Consider the following 20,333-nt stretch of genomic DNA (forward strand, 5'->3'; position numbering starts at 1 on the left):
GCCTTGTCGGCTGTGACATCATCTGCAGAGTCCCCTTGTCGGAGGAATTTGGACACGTCATTAAAGACAGGTAAAAGTCAACTGCAAATACGATGACGGCAAAGAAGTCAAACACGCCGGCTGCTTTGGAAGCCCAGACGGATTATTTCATTACAGCTGTCGTGGAGATGAAGTAGACAAGCAATCACGGGCCAGCGCCAAGCCCCACTCTTGGTTCAGCTGCGTGCTATCAACCAAGAGGAAGTCGGGAGCCAGGAGGAGGTCCAGCAGCCACCACGTGGAAGGCGGCTGCTGAAAGTGCCCCGTAGCGGACAAAGGCGACAGAAGAGAGACCGCGTGGGCCGGAAGGAAGTGACCTCTGAGGGTGCGGAGGAAGGCGTGCGCATGGGCAGGAGGGCGCAGCGCTGGGGGAGGGTCCAGCCTGGGGGTCTGGAGGCAGTAGCGCAGTGGCTGAGACTCCGCCTCCCTCCCTCTCCCCCAATGCCCAGCAGAAAAGCAGAAACCCAGATGGTAGAGAAGGAGAAAAAGGCTAGACACTCGGCTTTATTTATGTTAATTGGTTTCTGTATGTCTGATGTTCTCCTAGGCTTAGTGCATATCCAAGTGCCAATCAGCCGGTTGCTGTATAACAAAGTTTCATTCTTCTAACTTATGTGATGCAGAAATCCATTCTAAACATTTTTTACTAGGTTTGAAGAACGCAGCAATACCTCATTATAAAACAAACTGTCTACAACTTCTGTTAATAGAATAATTACTGGACCACTTCTTTAACATAAGTCAGATCACTTATCATATACTTGAAAGAAGCATGTAAGCTAATGTGATTAGTTTTTATCACCAAGGGCTTTCTTTTTGGGAAATATAAGGTCTATATACTACTGACACTGGATCAGAGGATGAATATTTATTTTGCATCCTAAATATGATATTATATTTTGCTTCTTCATCCATGTAGATGTTAACAAATGCCTCTGGGGAAAATACATATTTTAACATCGCCAATGTTACTCATCTTTTAATGAAAGATTCAATGCAAATTTCAGGAGACTATTAAATCTAACTTTAAAATACTTGAAAAGGATTTGAGATTATGCTTTGTAAGTGCAGTAATGATTTGAAGATGTGAAATCTTTGCATATATTTATCACCATTCCTTGACAGTTAAATCTATTAGGGGTGGATTATCAAGCTTTCTTAATTCCTTCCTGACCTGCTTATTTAGGCAGTTACTCAGTGAATAAATAGGTCAAACAGTTTATGTAAGATACATAATTTTTCTCACATTTTAAAGTTATAAAGTACACCACCTCCATATGTAGATTGTGTACTGTGTGCACTGTGCTGAACCAAGGTTGGCATCAGCAGACACTGGCCCAGTGGTAGTGATTCGCATTGATCAGGCAACCCTCCCATGATGAATGGCATTCATTTGTGAAACGCTTGGCCAGGCTGCCCTCTATGTGCATAATGTTAAAGGACAACACAGTATTCAGTGCAAAAGTCCTTTACCATCACTATGTCATTAATTCAACTTATCAACCCCAGTCTTGTTGGTATTGCTTCACTGTGCGTGCAAATATTTCTGAGAAAATAAATAAATAAAGGCTAACAGGAGGTAATCAGTTCTTCTTTTTCTACATAAAAGACAGTTACCAAGAACTCTTTATTAAGGATCAACCTTTGGTTAGACACTGGGATGATACTAAGGTGAATCTTTAAGCAGAAACATTTCCTACTTTCTGATCTTACTGTCCCTAAGAGAGAAAGATCAATGTAAACAAACATGTGTGCATACAGCTATATACATCTGTTTTTAAAAGGAAAAAAATGAAATGTCTTTTATCAGTGATTTAACAAAATGGCTGGGAGTTAACTGGTCAAGGAAGGTATGATGGACATGGAGATACACCAGCAAGATTTTCCTTCAAGGAAGAGCTTGTTGCTCCAGGTGTCATCGGGCAGCTTTCAGCTGTGAGTCCTCTCAGGGATGACCTGACTTGCAGAGTTGTGTCACCTAAGTTGTGTCACCAGCCCTTCGTAGGGCAACCCATGTCTAGTAACTGATGAAGCGAAATGGTATAAAGACAGCCATTTTTGCCCTACTCAGGACAATTCTAAAAGGTTCCTCTAGCTCCCAGTTCACCATGGGGCTGAATAAGGCTATTGATGGGTGCATATCACACAGCTCTACGTCTCACTTGAGTTACCCTCCCTTCCACTGGTGTTTGTCTCAAAGGCCTGCCTTAATTAATGTCTGGCCTGCTAAATGCACAGTCTACTTCCATCCTGTGACTAAAGGACTTGCAGTGGAGGGGTAGGAGCAAACAAGGGTAGGAACAGTCTTCTACAGGGAAAAGAGAGTGTGTGTGTGAATGGCCTACAGAAAACTGGAGCAAGAGCTGCCTTCCATAGAAGGCACTAGGAAGGCAAGAATTTATAGTAAGGGCTTTCACCAGAGCAAAACCCATCTTTCTCTTGTATGCTGTGCACGTAAAAAATAATACAAGCATTCCAATGTCAAGTAGCCCTGAAATTGAGTTTTCCCTTTGAGTTAGCCAGAAAAGGTGGGGACCTGACCTCTGATAGCACACCACTGTTAGCAAGAAATGTTTTTATCTCCAGCTGGTTATCAGAGCTCAGTTGACCACCTTCAAAAGGATCGCTTGCACTTAAGAAAGAAGGAAGAAAAACATGGCAAACATGTATTGTCTACTTCACAATTTTGTTCAAAGCTGCTCACTCCTCGGTGTAGGAATAATTTCTCAGATTAACAATTTTAGTTAAGTGGAAATTGGAAAAATGACAGGACAAAAGAGGTTGGCATTCCTGAGTTCTCACAAGTTCAAAGAGAAATCCTCCACTGCACTATTAATAACATGGTACGTGGCACTGGAACAAAAAATTCACATCTTTCCATCTCCTAATGCTATTCTTAATCTGATAGATCTGGAAAGTACATTAGGCTGACCAGAGTGTCCTTCAATCTTTGCTGAGATTCAAAGGCTTCTTTGACTATTTAATAGGAAGGCAAATATGTACTTTTGGTGGAAATATCTTTGGGGATTCCTTGGGTTATGATGAGGACTATTGATCAGGAGGAAACTTTTTTTTAACTGTGTTTAGTAGTTTTAGGAGCACAGGGTGTGTGACAGAACAGAGAGACAAGATAAGGAGACAGAGGTTGGGAAGATCTACATCTCTGCAATCACAAGGATATGGTGATTCAAGGACATAAATGGAAAAACAACAGACTATAATATCAGAGAGGTCTCAGACCAAGAAAGACCGCAAAGCATTCTTTTTGGTATGCCTGAGTGTGAAAGCCCCTCCACATGCAAATAATAAAATATGAGCCATCTCACAAGCAAATGGAGAAAATTACAGGGTAGTTTTGAAACTCTATATTGCAGTGAGTTGAGATGTAGTTGTAAAGGGTTTTGAGGAGATAAGAAAGGGTGAGATCATATAAGAGATAATCTGGATGATAAATAAAATTAAAATAGCCTTTTGGAGCTCTGTGCACACCAAGTTCTCCTGCTGGCTTTGTCACAACCACCATCTGCACAATGCAAAGTGTTTTCTGCATGCTGGGGTCCCTCCATGAACCATTTGTTACGGGGCCATAAGATAAACACAATAATTGATAGTCCATTAGAGGCTTCTGTAGCAGTATTACAAAGACCTGCTCCATGTGTTGAGTTTAATAATAAAAAAGAGGTTTGCAGTTTACATGTCTTTTATTTCCTTCTTGTAATGCTTCAGTTTTATTGTCCTTTATAGACTATGGAAAAGAGGAAAAACTGTTCTTTCCTCAAGATAGTTTGAGAAGGACTTAGCAACCAAAGTAAACCAGTTGGGGTGTGGGGTGCGTTTTTTTGCCTTGCTGGTTTGATTTGTCACCATCACGATATGAAAAAGGCCCAGAAGTGGAAATCTTGGGTTCATTTGGCCTCTTATGAGCTATTCTCTGTTGCCAGCCACTATGGTCTCACTCTTCCCGTATTGCTGTGAAACAGGATTGAGCCTGTTCTGAGCGTTTAGAATAAAACATACGGAGGTCAGTGAGGAGAATAATTTGGCTGTTGAGTCGAATAGGTATACCTCTGGTCTACATGTTGTCTGACTCTAAGCAGGACTAATCTCCAATTCAAGTTAAAAATCAACCCTATTAACTGAAGTAGTGTTACCTGCTACAATAGGGATAAACTTCAAAGAGTATGTTCAGAGAAAGAAGCCAAGTATAAAATAACACATATTGTATGATTCCATTGATAGGAAATGTCCAAAAAGGCAGACATATAGAGCCAGAAAATAGATTAATGGTTGCCTAGGGGAGTGATTGCAAATGGACATGAGATTTATTTTTAGGTTGGTGGAAATGTGCTAAAACTAGACTGTTGTGATGGCTGTACAATTCTGTAAGTATCCTAAAATCTTGAAAAACTGGGGAGAAAAACTGTTCCTTCCTCAAAATAGTTTGAGAAGTATAGGCACACTGGAACTAAACCAGCTTGATATACTTTGTATTTTCTACTTAAAATGGTCACATTTATGACATATGGGTTATATCTCAAAAAAAAAGCATGTTTCATAAAAGAAAATCTCTGCTAATAAAAAGAGCAGACATTTCACGTATCCGAATTTCTTAAAATATGAGTGGGAGACTCCAAGTAATCAAAGTTATTCATGCTATGCATGTCAAATAAAACTGGTGTTTTGTACTGTTTTATAGATATTCTCTCAATCCTGACAATAAATATACATGTTAATTATTATTTTTTTCTATTTTGACAGTAAGGAAATTATGGCCCATGCAAGGATGGCATCACACCCAATGTCACTGAAATGGTAAAAGGGAGAGTCGAAATGTAAGCTCATGTTGGTCTGATCGAAAAAATGCGTGTTTTTCACTAAACTAAATGACCTTGGATCTGTTTTGCAGAAGTCCAATAAATATGAGCATTAAAAAGCTCTTATGGTGAGGTGGTTCAGAAAAAAATGCAAGTGCCAAATAGGATTATTAAGTCTGTATGTATAACATACAGACAGATAATCATATGCCACTAATCTTTAATTGGCATTAGTTTATATTAACAATACACAAGACTCATAAAGTCTCATACATTTGGTAGTGATTAACAGGAAAAATACCTTTTTCTAATAAAAGTGGATGGATTCACTTATAAGTGAGAGATGACATATATTTCTGAAAAATATTTTTATTAACCTATTGATGAAACATATATTTTTAGCCTCATGTCTACCCAGAGAAATAAACTTTAGAAAAATATTCCTGCAAATGTGCTAGAACCAGTTTTATAATCTGCTGATCCTTCACATCGCAAATGACATTAGTTGTGCCAATATGAAATGCAGCACTATGGAGATAAGCTTCGTATTGTTAGATATATACGTGTTTGTTTTGCACATCAAGGGTAAAAAGAAAGAAAGGATCAGCAATATGTTGCCCAAAAAGGAAACATTCATCAAGATTCTTACCTGCCAGTGGAGGATTATATTCCAAATCAAACCAAGAGTCAGTTTATGATTTCCGTCTACTATGTCAGAGCTTCCAATATTCACTAAATCAACCTGTTAAAGATAAAGGGAAAGCATTTGAAGGAAAGGGACAAGATGTCTATTTGGAAAGAAAACAAAAGTGAAGGTAATTGCATTTAGCTATTTTCAGAACCTAAGCAGCAAGCATTAAAACTTTTTAAAAATAAACTGAAAATGAAACAAAATGCATTTGTAAATGCACATTCTGTAACAAGTGCCCCCAAACACATTTAGAAAGAGATAGAAAATGAATGTACTACTTTTGGTATATAAATAGATTACTACAAATTAAGGAGGCCAATTAGAGCATTTCCAAATAAAATGTTTAACAATGATAACTCATAAAGGATGCCTAAAATTAAGAGATGCTTCCTAATACATAATTGAAATCTAAAAAGAAAAGAAATTTCATCAGACCTTTGATCTAACTCAGAGAAGTGCTATTATAATTGGGGGTGACTGCATTTGACTAAAATGCCCTAGCTTTAGAAACACATATTAGAACTATAATAAATAATGGCGCTATGGTTAGCAACAATCTTTTCTCTATCCAAGACTAGGCTTGGGAATCAAAATCTGGCAGGTAAATCCTGTCTTCTGTTCTTCATGCTCCTGACCTCTTTAGGTGGAGTCAGGTGAAATATAAGCATCAGACAAATGAGCACATGAAAAGATGTTCAACACTATTAGCCATTAGGAAAATGTAAATTATAGCCACAATGAGTTAGCACTATACACTTATGGTAATGACTAAAAATGAAAAATAGTGACATCAAATGCTGATGAGGATATGCTTTGCTAATGGAAATCTAACAAATACAGCCACTCTAGAAAACATTTTGGCAGTTTCTTAGAAAACTGAATATGTGCTTACCATACAACCCAGCAATTGGACCCTTGGACATTTATCCCAACACAATGAAAACTTATGTTTATATAAAACCCTATACATAAGTGTTCATACCAGCTTTATTCATAACAGCTCAAAACTGGGAACAGCTCAGATGCCTTTAAAGGGTGAGTGGTTAAATAAACAGTGGTACGACCATACATGGAATCCTACTTTGAAAAGAAAAAGAACAAAATTGATACACACAACAATCTGGATGAACCTCAAGGGAGTTATGCTGAGTGAAAAAACAGCCTATCTAAAAGGGTTACATACGGTATGGTTCTATTTATTACAACAGTTTTGAAAAGACAAAATTAAGAAATAGTGTGCAGAGTAACAGTTACCACAGGTTAGAGACCAGAGTTGATGGACAGGGTAAGTGGATGTGGTTATAAAAGAACAGCACAAGGCATCTTTGTGGTGATATTCTGATGTGCATCTTGAATCTGATGGTGAATACACAAATGTCCACATATGCTGATGTACAGAACTAAAAACAAACATGTGTGCACACACATGCATACACATACACACAAAAAAACAAATATAAGTAAAGCTGGGGAAATATAAATACTATTGCATTAGTGTTGATGTCTGTAGTGATATCACAGTAGTTTTACAGTATGTTACCATTGGGGGAAAGAGAGGTTAAAGGCACAGAGGTTAAAGGATATCTCTGTATATTGCTTACAACTACATGTGAATTTACCATTATCTCAAAATAAAAGGTTAACTAAAAAATGAGCAGCTTGAGATACTTTACAAGGAGAATATATCACAATAAAACAACTAAGCAACTTCAGATTAAGGGTCTATGCAGGGGGTGAAACTGTCAGAGCAGGGGTTGAGAGTTGAGAAGTAATGCAGGTTTTTTCCCCTATTTACTATATTTGGCTCACTGGTACCTTTGGTTGGATTTTGTTTTGGCTGTGTCCAGGATCCTGCCATTTCATCTTGACCTGAGGGCAGTGACCTGAGAAAGTTCCCCATTCACCCTCCTACCTAGATATCTTCACTAAATAGCCAAGACTCATTTTGGTGAAACCTTTCTCTCTCAGGCTCTAAGCCCTTACTGGACTAGGTTTTTACTCTGATCTGCCTTTCCTACTTGTTCTTCCTCCAGTGAGATGGGTTCACCATTCTCTCACTCAGTGCTAAAAATATTCCTTATCATTCATCTTAATTTTTAATTGTATTAATTATAACCTGAAAATTGAAGCTATCTGGGAAATCCAGGTAAAAACAATAAAAAGGCTCCCCTTCAGTCTAATTGTCAAATCTCTTCCAATTACTCCCCACATAAATTTTTTTGCAGATTCAATGGATAATCAAATACCTAAATCTACTTTTGTATCCCAATTATATAAAAATTATTAATGAGGTGGCTTCAAACAAATATGGTACATGGTACAGAAAAAATGTAGAATGATTTGAATAAGGATTAAAGATCGAGACACAACTCTTCAGTTTAATTCCACCCATAATTTATAGTAGATGATATTATTGAGCTATGCAATAGATTAGACGTGAGGATGGTAGGTATCTTGGATTTACAGAGAAGTCAAGCTGAAGTAGCATGTAAATGGACATTTCAGTAGGCTCTGTTGAGGAGCAGATAAATGAAAGTCCTAAAAGCTGGTTAACATGAAAGACTGACTTACGTGGGCATAGGAAAATCAAAGTGATACTGCCATTGTAACATACTACATGTCTACTTATTTGTGCACTGCAGATGCTTTTCACTGGATGGCTAAATTTCAGGAGTATGCCATGCAAATTCTAATTCAGTATGCTACAGTTAATTTGAATATTTCAAATTACTGGGCATTCACATAAATTTGTCCTACATGGGCAGATGATAATTTGCTGTAATGTTTTCATTTTAATTACACAATGTAGAATACAAGAAGTCTCTAAAATTTGTTAGGGAAGGAAAAATAGAGATCCCAGGGGAGATGAATAACTCAAGAACAAGAAAAGTACCATGATGTACATTTCATTTGGGTGTTCCTCATGTGACGGTGGAAGGAAGAGTTCCTCCATATGGAAAAGCTACTATAAATTCATCAATTGATTCACTGAGTCATTCATTCAATAAATATATTTTGGCTGCCCATCGGGCACTGCTGTGTTTAGAGCTCAAAAGGGAAAAATGTTCCTGCTTTCTAGAACTTAATTGTAATGAGAGTAATAATCAGACCATACATTGTTGAAAATTCAATTATTTAAATGAAAAAAATATGATTTTTAGGAAATTGATTTATCCTGGTGGAGTCATTGCTGGCAGTTGTGTTTGGGCTTGCCATTGGGATCATCCTGTGGAGACTAACAGCAACCGACAGGCACTTAGATACCATCATCCCCTCTCTGCTCCCATAAGCTTTCTCACTGTGTGTGTAGGGAGCTGGTTCCTCCATTTCCTCATCCTCATAAAAACCCTCTTAAGATCCAACCTATTACATTCAGGTACTGTGCCCAGCTCTGCATAAAGAAGAGTGAAGTAGAACTCATCATTTCAAAAAGGTCATGAGTTAATAGTAGGCCACATAATAAAAACTAATTAAAGTTAGGTAGGATGCAGAAATTCCACTTCTAGGTATTTACCCCAGAGAATTGAAAACAGGGACTCATACAGATATTTGTATAGCTGTATTCACAGCAGCATTTTTCACAAGAGTCACATGGTGGAAACAACCCATGTCTCTGATAAATGGATAAACAAAATGTATGCACAAACAATGGAATTTTTTCAGCTTCAGAAAAGGAATTTTGACAACATGCTATAATATGAACTTTGAAAACGTTATGCTAAGTGAAATTAGTCAGACACAAAATGACATATATGATTCCACTTGCATCAAGTACCTAGAATAGTCAAATTTATAGAGAAGGAAAGTGGAATAGAAGTCATTAGGGTCTGGGGAGAGGAGCATGGGGAGTTATTGATTAATGGGTAAGAGTTTCAGTTTGAAATGATGGCAAACTTCTGGAGATGGACAGTGGCGATGGTTGTATACTAATGGAAATGTACTTAATGCCACTGATCTGTACATCACTGAAGTGTAAGTGTAACCACTGAAGTGGTTAATTTACATAGTAAATTTTATGTGTATTTTATCAAGATTAAAATGAATAATAAAAAGAAACCACTGGAACACACACACACACACGCATATGCTCACAAGTCACAGACAATATCTAAAGTAATGTGCATGTACATATTCCACTACAAATTATTTCTTTGTAACACCGGAAAAAATTAGGTAGGCAACTGTGTCTCATCAAGCTCAGTAAAGAAAAAAAAATACTGTACTAAGGTAAGCAAAAGAAAGAGGAGACATTCAGTATTGATTGACTCTGTGAAAAAGGATTACAAAGAGTGGAAGAAAGGGGCAGGTGGGGAATACACGTCAAGAGCTCACATGACTCAAGATATGGGACAAGGATCAAGGATATTTCCAGATTGGGAATTAGAAGTGCCGACCTCAGGGACAATGTGGCATGGGATGAAGTTGTTAAACAGTCTGAGGCAGGATTATGAAAAGTCTTTAAATAAAAGGAACTGAGGGGTAGAGTGGGGTAAGGGCATTACAAAGTAGAGAGACAAGAGTACCAGAAAAGTTGAACAGATCTTGGCTAACTCTTATAGGCCCTGAAAAAAAGATCAATTATAGGTGTCTCATAAACTAACACAAGGAAGCTTAAATTTTTGTCAGGGACAAAAACTTTCACAATTTTGAATCTTAAGGAATGTGCATTTTAAGATAACATACTGCATCTTTAATTACAACTTTCCAAGTGAAGCAGTAATAACCACATGGCTATTTCCTTTGTCAACCCTCAATAAACAGTAAGAGCTTAGTATTAAACCTCAGTTTTATAGCTATAGTAGCTAGTTACAATAATGCAATCCAACTCATGTCACTTTCTGTTGATTTGAAACTATACTTTGTTAGTTTGCTTTTTTTGCCAGCATTCCTCACTATATCATCAGATCTAATGGGGCAGGGACCACTTCTGACTGGTGATCCTTGCCCTAGAACACAATGAGTAAATAGCATAATTGAAAAGTGGTGTGTCACTCATATTCTCTATTGTGTGTACCTTAGAGAGTTACTCTTACCACACTGCAATTAGTACCCATCATCATTCCTTCCTAAAGGTCCAAACCTTATCAAGTCATATTGCTATAAAGTATTTTGTCATTCTGAAGTTGCATTGTAAGAAACACAACCGTGACCGTTTTTTCAGTGGTAAACTACATGCTAATCTTTGTGCTGTTTTCTAAGTATGTGTGTATATTTAATCTCATTTTCATTCTTTTCAGAAATATTTTATGTCTTTATGCATATGGCCATTTATATTTTTTTTACACAAATGCATGTGTGAGATACATACATGGCCTCTCTCCTACCTTTCTTGAGGCAAATTTTCTTTTCCATTTTGCTTGCTCCATTTTCTTTCCCTGACTTCTTTCCTAATCTGAGCTAAAAAAAAAAGCTGTTCATATTTTCTTCCCTGTTCATATGATCATTTTATGTGTTAATGTGCATGTGTGATATCATATAGACACAAATCTGTGGGATTATATTTTCAGAAATGGCATATTATTCAAAATCTATTGAATATTGCTTTTATCAAACTAATCCCTTTCATTCATTCATTTTAATAGCTGTATAATACTACTTTATGGTTTAGATGTATCACAGAATATTTGCTAGTCCCCTATTAGTAGACATTCACTTTGTTTCTAGTGTTGTGATACTTGTTTTGTTTTGCCACATTATTCAGTCCTGGAATGGACATCTTACATATACATCTTCACAGATGCTTTCATTGCTATAATAGCAATTCCCAGGAATGTATTTACTAGATCAAAGGGCATAGCACACATATTTTTAATTTTAGTAGGTGTTTCTTTATGAAAAGGACTTAGCATTTAATGTTTCAACCAGCAATATAGAAGAGTAGGCTCTTCCATTACCAGCAATAGGAGTTTCTGCTTTTTCATTTTGCCTGTCTGATGAGTAAAAAGATATTGCATTTTTAATTTATTTCCATGATTCCTACTGCATTTGGACTATCTTTTTGTATGGCTGACCATTACAATTTCATCTGTGAATTGTCTGTTAATATGCTTTGTTCATTTTTCTATAAGGTAGTTTTCTTTCTTGATTTTAAGAGTTCTTTGCAAGGAACAGCTAACATTTTTTGAGTACTTATGACATGTGAGATACACTTACAATCAATTTCATATATAGTTCAACATAATGTAACTGTTGCATTTATATTTAAAACCAAGAGTGTCTTATACATTTATTATTTAATTTTTGTTTATTGACTGTTGTTACTAAGGGTATTCTGACATCACAAAAAGAATTGTAGTGTTTTATCTTTTTATGTCCTTTGGAATACCTTAAAATATAGAAATTACTTACTCTTTAAGTGTTAGTTTAAATTCGTATGTTTTATCTTTTTATGTCCTTTGGAATACCTTAAAATATAGAAATTACTTACTCTTTAAGTGTTAGTTTAAATTCGTATGTGAAGAATCCTGCCACATTTTTCAATGGTAGTTCTCTAATAACTTACCAATGTTTTCTGAAGTAATTAGTCCAGTTGCATTTTGTTATTCTTGTGTCAATTTTAGTAATTTGCACTATGCCAGGAAATCATCCATGCCATGGAGTTTTAAAAATTAACTTTAAATAATTGCTTGTCCTGTTCTCTCAGTTTCTTCTGTATCTGCAGTTACACATCTTTTCTCATTACTAATCTTGTCTATTTTTCATTCTTATTTTCTCTGGGTAGGATTAGAAGAGGTTTACCTCTTTTGTTGATCTATTCAAAGAGCTGGCTTTTGAATGCATTCAATCTAGTTTTTTTTTATTTTTCAATTTTGAATTCACTTTTAATTACTGTTTTTCTTTTTATAATGTCTTAAGATATATACTTTGTTTCTACCTTTAAAAATATTAAAGGCTATAATATTCTCTCTGAATATAGCTTTCACTGTACCCTTATAATCATCAGAGTAATAGTTTGAAAGAGTTATAAGTTTACTTTACATAGAGGGAAACAAAGCACCAAAGATACATAAAATTTCCACAAGGTCAGATTTAAAACCACTGTAGATATGAGAGAGAATTCCTTAATTTAATCTAGGGAATTCTTCATGAATCGCCTTATTAGGCAATCTCTAAATTAGGAAATATTGCACACCAACATGGAGACAAAGAATACTATTTGTTTTGGTTTTGTGTTGTCTCTAGCTGTACATATCCTCTTCAAATTTCCAAGGACTATAAGAAATACCAATAATTAATAATCACTAAAACTCTAGAAGAGGGGATATTTTGATACACCTGAAAAATAGTGTTCAAGGTCTTTATTATTACTGTTGAATGCCACATGTCAACAGTCTAGCCCACTTTGACTCTAAATTTTCATATGATTGGTATTGGATTAATGCCAAATTTCTTATCATGTAGCTATGAATGATACTTTCTTTAAATCATTATTGACTACTCTTAAATAATCACACTGCCTAATAAAACTCTTAAATAATCATTTGTCTTTTTTGTTTTACATACATTTTCTAATGTGTTCTGGAATTGTATCTTTCAGGGATTCTCAATTTAATTTATAAATGACTGGAAAAGGAAAACAAAAACTAAACTATGTTAAAATCTGTATTAAATAAATAATTATTCTCTCTGGTAATCAAAATAAATAAAACATTTATATGACTTAGATGTTAATGTACAGACCCACTGTGTGTGTGTGTTGTGTGTGCATGCGTGTGTGTGTGTATCAGTGTGTGACAAACACTAGATAGCAGGAAGTTCAATACTGAGGCCACTAAGGACGCCCAAAGTTCTGTTTTCCTTTTCTGCAGAATGAAAGCATCTGATACCAAATGAATAGGTGTGAAAATTGATATTGTATGTGAAAATTAAATAGCATGCATTGAATTTTTGCAGACACAAGTTTACCTACACATGAAGACTGGCTGTAGAAGTTCCTGGAAACAGGCCTAGGACTTTCCTCATTAAGTAACATTGTATTCTGGCTCCAACTTTTCTCATGCTATCTGTGGAAGATGCTTTATTCAAACATAATTTTGGAGTACAGAAAATTCTCACCATTTGCTTTGACATAATGGAACCTTATTATGGTTCCAGCAGAATACTTTCTTTCCCAAGCAGAATATTTAAATGTGAACATGTAGGAAAACATCCATTGAGTCAAGATGAGCAAGCTGCAAAAAATGCACCTAGGAATCTGAATGAATGAGCTTTTGGAATGTGATCATCTATTGTTATCCATTATATAGGTGTGAGAACACAAATTGGAGGGAATTCTTTTTCTGTCACCACACTACCACTTTGACTAAAACATAGGAATTTATACAAAAATATATATTTAGTCATTCTAAAATTAATATACAAGTATTTCAGAGAGCACTGTTACTTCCTGGTGCTCTACCTCCTAAATGAATTTGCTAACCACTAGGAATGAAGAGCAATTCTCTTCCATTGTTTATTCAAGAGCAATGTTTGTTTTAGCCCAGGTTTTGTTTTATGCCAGATTCCTTCAGGGCATGAATGCATTTTGCATTGTCAATAATATTTTCTTTAAGTTAAATTTATATATCCTGTGGCAGTTAGAGTAAAAGGATTTATATACATTATATTGATATATTTAAGACTTAAGAATACTTAAGAAAACCTTAAGATTTAAAGCCAACCCTCACTGTGATGGTTTAATGAAAAGAGATTACTGATCTGGACAAATTTTTATTATTTTTAATTATCTTTACAGAAAGAAGAATAGCAGAATAAGTTCATGGCGCACGAAATTGGTACAAACTTTAGAATGAGGAATATTTGATATAAAATTAATAACAATAACCAGGTCACATAATGAAAATGGAAGCTCTCTCTTAGGGCAAAGGAGAAGGAAGGAGAGAAGAAAAATAAGAATGAAAGCAAGGGAGTGATATTCTTATATTATCTCTGACAAACTCCTGAGGAATGATGCTTCAGCAAAATTTTTCACGCTTTTTACATTTTTGGTGGTGACAAGAAAATGGATAAACTTTAAATAATTTACTTTGTAAATTATTTAAGTATTTGCAATTCTATCTTGGATGTTGTAGAAAGTTGTATCTGTATTCATCACAGGAACCATCATCTTTCCAATAAATGATATCTGCCATTTCTTGGCTTATTTTTTCCTAGTTCATAATTTTTTTTTTAATTTTGGTATCACTAATCTACAATTACATGAAGGACATTATGTTTACTAGGTTTCCCCCTTCACCAAGTCCCCCCCACATTCCCGTTCACAGTCACTGTCCATCAACATAGTAAGATGCTGTAAAATGACTACTTGTCAACAAGTTCACAGTCACTGTCCTTCAACATACTAAGATGCTGTAGAATCACTACTTGTCTTCTCTGTGTTGCACAGCCCTTCCCGTGCCCCTCCCCCCAACACTATACATGCTAATTGTAATGCCCCCTTTCTTTTCTTCCCACCCTTATCCCTCCCTTCCCTCCCGTCCTCCCCAGTCCCTTTCCCTTTGGTAACTATTAGTCCATTCTTGGGTTCTGTGCTTCTGCTGCTGTTTTTGTTCCTTCAGTTTTCTTTTGTTCTTATACTCCATATATGAGTGAGATCATTTGGTACTTGTCTTTCTCCGCCTGGCTTATTTCACTGAGCATAATACCCTCTAGCTCCATCCATGTTGTTGCAAATGGTAGGATTTGTTTTTTTCTTAGGGCTGCGTAATATCCCATTGTGTATATGTACTGCATCTTCTTTATCCAATCATTTCTTGGCTTTTTAGACAGCCACTGAGAAGGACATTTCACAGCTACAGGCACTAATGAAAACACATCCTGTTATCATTCAGCCAACTAAAATTAGGTTAGAGCTAGGGGCTTCCTCACATTGGTTTCAAAGCATGTGGTTCTTCAAGATCATTTCAGATTTCAAGATTTATCCTAAGAAGGAGTCACTTTTGTTCCTTAATATGCAGAATACAATCTGAGCATTTTTTTTAATTAGGGAAGGGGTAAGAGGTAAAGTTAAGGTATCTTTTCACTCATCAGTCTCAGTATGTGAGTTTAAATAACCAACAAGTGCTGCAAATTAAATCTTACAGAATAACTCCATATAGAATGATAAGATTAAGAGAGGAACCATGAAATACCATCTTTAAAAGTCAACCACTGGAATTTATTATATAAAGAGCCCTCCTCAGACGTCATACAGATATGTCTACCTTCTATTTATTTGGGTCTTTCATACCCATAGATTTCTTTCCCAGAAATTATTTATAATTGAGAGTTTCCTTCCATACTCTATAGACAAATAGGATTTCCTTTTTAAATGTGTTAAGTGCCTTTTATAAAAATCTGCCATCATGTAGTCAAGCTACAAAGTGTTCTCCATATTCACAAAAAATTCAACAATTTATATAATCCTTTCAAATATAATGTGTTTAAAAGATAAAAAATGTAGGAAAAGCAAAGTTGTTTCATTGCCCTGCAGCATGTGTTTAAGATTTATATAAAATTTTAAGACCTATGGGCATAAACCATACCTATTTTTTTCCACTGAGAGATGCATGTATTGAATTGTTTATTATTAGATGATGAACAGTTCAATATATATAGCCTGAAGGGTAGGTTGTGTTGGCCATTGTGGACATGGCTTTCCAATGACAGATTTTCTTTATTCCGTCTCATATCTCCATATTCCAAACATTCTTTTTTATTTTACACATATGTAGAAATTCACACTGGAAAATACCTTTTAAAAAGCACATTTTTTTACCCAGAACACATCATAAGAATTAGTTCCGGGCACAGTACTCACCTATACCCACCCTCACTGACTAACCTTTATATATTTAGTCACTCATTAAATATTTTTGACCACCTGCCGTGTGCTACATATTAAGCGTTGAAGACAGACTAAAAAACACAGTTTTTTCAAATTGCTTAAAGACTTGTGAAATTAGTTAAAATTTCTATTTTAGATATTTATGATCATAATCAAACATTGCAAGAGAATTCTTCTTAATGGAACTGTGTTTTTACCTGCTTATATACACCTTGACAAAGATTTGAAGCAGTTAATTTTTAAAATCCCAGAATGTTAAGAAAATACAAGCATTAAAGGGGTCAGAGGACATTAAATAAATATATCAAAATTGAAGTTTCAATGCAGATGATACTTTCATTGAACATAAAATGTCAAACTAAGCTTTTTGGCAAAGTAGCTCTTATAACTAAGCCAAAATTCTTATATGGAATATCATATAACTGGAGAGCATCATTTCAGAAAATGGACACTACACTCTGTAATAATTTCACAACATGGAATAAGATAAAATATGTATAGACATTCAATATAACTTAACTTGAATTTTTATAAATACTATGTGAAAGGAAAGGAGCGACACATAGCAGCAATTCACCGGAGAGTTCCGCTTTATTAGGGAAAGGTGCTGGGTTATATAGGAGGGGGCATGAATTGATTGAGGTGTCACTTCTACGGGGCTGGTGGCTGCTGGCTAGGTGCTGGGATTGGGAGGGGGGCGAGAGGTGATTGGGCTTCAGGTGGCGCCAGCGGGAAATGAGGACCCCGAAGAGAAGCCGGAAGTTTGCCATCTTACTGGTGGGGACCCTTCATTCCCCCCATTCTCCTCTATGGGTTTGTGGACATTGCTTTCTCTCTGGCTGCTTCCTGCTGAACAGGGGCGGAGAAGGGAGTGAGGGCTTGAGGATTGGGAGGAAAGGGTTGATAGGACTGCCCGCAGTAGGGACGAGTAGATGTGGACTTCTTCAGGTTTGGAAATCAATGAAGGTTCTCTGTAACCATAGGTTGGCCAAGAGGATATGGGTGTCAGGAGCCAGGCGTCTGCGGCTATTGTTTCCAGGAACAGTTTCCAGTGGAGAGAGGGGTCCATCTCAGCGTGTGGTGAGGAGGTCACGTGAGGGTGAGGGATCTTCTGTGGCCAGAAGCTGGTAGTTCCTGAGTAAAAGCTGGTTGAAAGCTTGATTAGAGATTTTTCCGACTTGGAATTTGATGAACTTTATTATACAGGGTAAGAAGAGACAGGCGAGAAGAATGATTATTATGGGGCCTACAATGGGCCAGAGCCAGGTAAGAGGGGGTTTGTTAGTATTGACGAGAATGGGTTGGAATTGGAAGCAGAGTGGAGACTGGAGGCAAGGTCGGTGAGTTTGGTAATGTCAGTTTCTACAATGCCAGATTCATTGATGTAATAGCAGCACTCTTCCCAGAGGAAGACGCAGGTGCCGCCCTTCTCGGCTGTAAGCAGATCTAGGGCCCGCCGGTTTTGAAGGGTGACTTTAGCTAGCGAAGTGACCTGTCTTTGGAGAGAGGCTAGAGAATCGGCAGTGGATGTCAGGGCTCCCACAAGTTTGGCGTTGAGATCTCTAACTGCCTATAGAGAGTGACCCAAGGCTTCTCCCGAAAACCCTGCCCCAATGGCTGAGGTGATCAAAGAGCTACTGACCATGATGGGAAGGAAAGCAGCTCTTTTTGTGCGCGAGGGCAAGGGAGGTTGGAGCTCAAGGAATTCTGCCATGCTGTAAAGCGTTAACTGTGGGATTAGGGTGACGAGAATGCAGGGTGTATCAGAGTTGAGAGGCAGTGAGTTGAAAAGACTGCTATTACACTAAAAGAAGTGTCCCGGTTGCATAAAAGTCTTAGAGCCGGAGGTAGGGGTGTAGATAGAGAGGCAGTGAAGTGCGCTGGAGGGGGGTGGAGTTGGGCTTACACAGTGGTGGATGGTGAGATTATCTGCGTATTCTGGTTCCCATAGGGGTATGTCTGCCAGGGGGCAGAGGGGTTGTCTTTCTGCATGAAGGAGTAGCTGGAAATATTAAGGGGCACAGCGGCCAGCAGTGGGCGCTGTAGTGATGCGCACAAGAAACAATTGGCTGTGTTAAGGGTGTGGTTGAGAAAGATGGTGGTGTCCTGAATGAGCTGTAACCAAGAGTAGGAGAAATGGGAAGAGGGGCGGGGATAAGAAGATGAAGAGGCACTATCAAGAGTTTGGATAATGACTTTTTCGGAATGTCTGCTATCTGATGCAACTTGAGAGATCTGGGAATGAGAGGGAACATACTTTCGAGAGATATGAAGGGTACTGTGGGGGGTCGAGGACTCCCCGTAGTAAACTGAGGCTGTGACTCTGGCAGCCCATCGAGAGTCCCAGGGATCTGGGATTGATAAGGAGAATGAGCCGTTGGGATATTTCATGAAACGGATGGAGGAGTAATACTGTGGGTACTGGAAGTTACCTATGTAGTGAATGGCGCAAGACTGGTAGGGACATCTCCCGTAGGTGTCTGGCCATCGCCTGCAATAGGCTTGTTTTTGGTCATAGAGGAAGCAGAGGTAGGGAGAATAAGGGTAGCTGCTAGTGAACACTTCGGTGGAGGGAGGAAAGTGGAGGTATAAAGGCTCAGAGCAGCTTTTCAGAGGGCAGTCTGGTGTGGCAATGAGGGCAGTAACTTTTGTTTGATGCTGTGTGTAAGTCTTTCTGACTTTGAATCACCATACAAAGGAGGCTGGGGTGGCGGGGAAGACAATAAAAATGAGGAAAAAAGCAAGAGAGCAGTAAAGGAGGAAAAAGTCATGATTCGGGTATGGATGGCAAAGGGGTGAATGGGATTTTGGAGGAAAGAGGACAGTAAGGTCAGGAGTCTGGAGGGAGGGAGAGTCTGTAAACTTTTGTAGGTTAAGAGATCTTTTAGGTGATGTGGGGACAGAATGGTAAGGGGCGCCCTGAATGTCAGTTTATGAGCTTCTTTCTGCAAGAGCTGTCTAGCGGCTAATGCTCGTAGGCAGGGGGCCCATCTCTGAACTGTGGGGTCTAATTGCTTAGAGAGATAAGCTACTGGGGCAAAGGATGGGCCATAATATTGGCTTAGGACTCCTAGAGCTTGACTGGACCTCTCATGAATGTATAATGAGAAGGGCTTCGACAAATCAGGAAGATGGAGAGCTGGGGCTTCCACAAGGGCTTGATGGAGCTTAAAGAAGGAGTGTCGGGGTGAGGAGGATAATGGTTTTTTAGGGGGGGCTCTTGCTGAGGTCGTATAGGGGTCTTGCCAACAGGGAGCAGAGAGAAGTTAGGGATCTACGCTCTAAAATATCTAGCCAGGCTTAGAAAGGAAAGGATTTCTGTCTTGGTTTTGGGAACAGGCAGGTCAGAGAGGAGCTATTTTCTGTCTAAGGTAATGGACTTTCTTTGTTGAGATAGAAGGAATCTGAGGTAAGTGACAGGAGGGGAAGAGATTTGAGCTTTGACGGGGGATACTTGGTAACTTCTGGAAGCTAGAAGGTTAAGTAGGGAGGCAGTGTCAAGTTGAGACTGTTCTCAAGAGAGACTGCAGAGTAGAAGATTGTCCATGTATTATAATAAGGTGGACTTGGAGTGATCATGATGAAACTGTTTGAGGTCCTGAGCTAGGACCTGTCTAAAAATATGGGGACTATCTCAGAAGCTTTGTGGCAAAACTGTCCAAGTGAGTTGTTCAGAATGTCTTGTGTATGGGTCCGTCCAGGTTCAGGGGTTTAGAGGGATAGAAAAATGGGTCCTTGAGATCTAGGACTGAGAAGTGGGATGCTGAGGCAGGGATCTGCAATAAAAGACTGTATGGATTTGAAACTAAGGGATGGATAGGGAGAATGGCTATGCTGATGAGGCAAAGGTCTTGGACAAGACGGAAAGATCTGTTGGTTTTTTTAACAGCTAATATGGGGGTATTAAATGGGGAGTGAGTGGGTCTGAGGTAATTTTTGTTTAAGAGATCTTGAATGATGGGTT

At 37.7% G+C, this 20,333-nt stretch overlaps 1 protein-coding gene across 10 annotated transcripts in view; it reads right to left on the reverse strand.

The window, feature by feature from the left end:
• Positions 1-20,333, reverse strand: part of DMD (dystrophin) — a 2,259,748-nt gene that overhangs the window by 1,729,016 nt on the left and 510,399 nt on the right. For all 10 annotated transcript variants that reach the window (XM_036992000.2, XM_036992004.2, XM_036992005.2 and 7 more), the window contains exon 5: positions 5,503-5,595. In XM_036992000.2, coding sequence (XP_036847895.2) covers positions 5,503-5,595 — 93 coding nt within the window. The remainder of the gene's footprint in view (positions 1-5,502; positions 5,596-20,333) is intronic.

The sequence above is a fragment of the Manis javanica genome, chromosome X, assembly GCF_040802235.1.
Source record: "Manis javanica isolate MJ-LG chromosome X, MJ_LKY, whole genome shotgun sequence".
Classification (NCBI taxonomy): domain Eukaryota; kingdom Metazoa; phylum Chordata; class Mammalia; order Pholidota; family Manidae; genus Manis; species Manis javanica.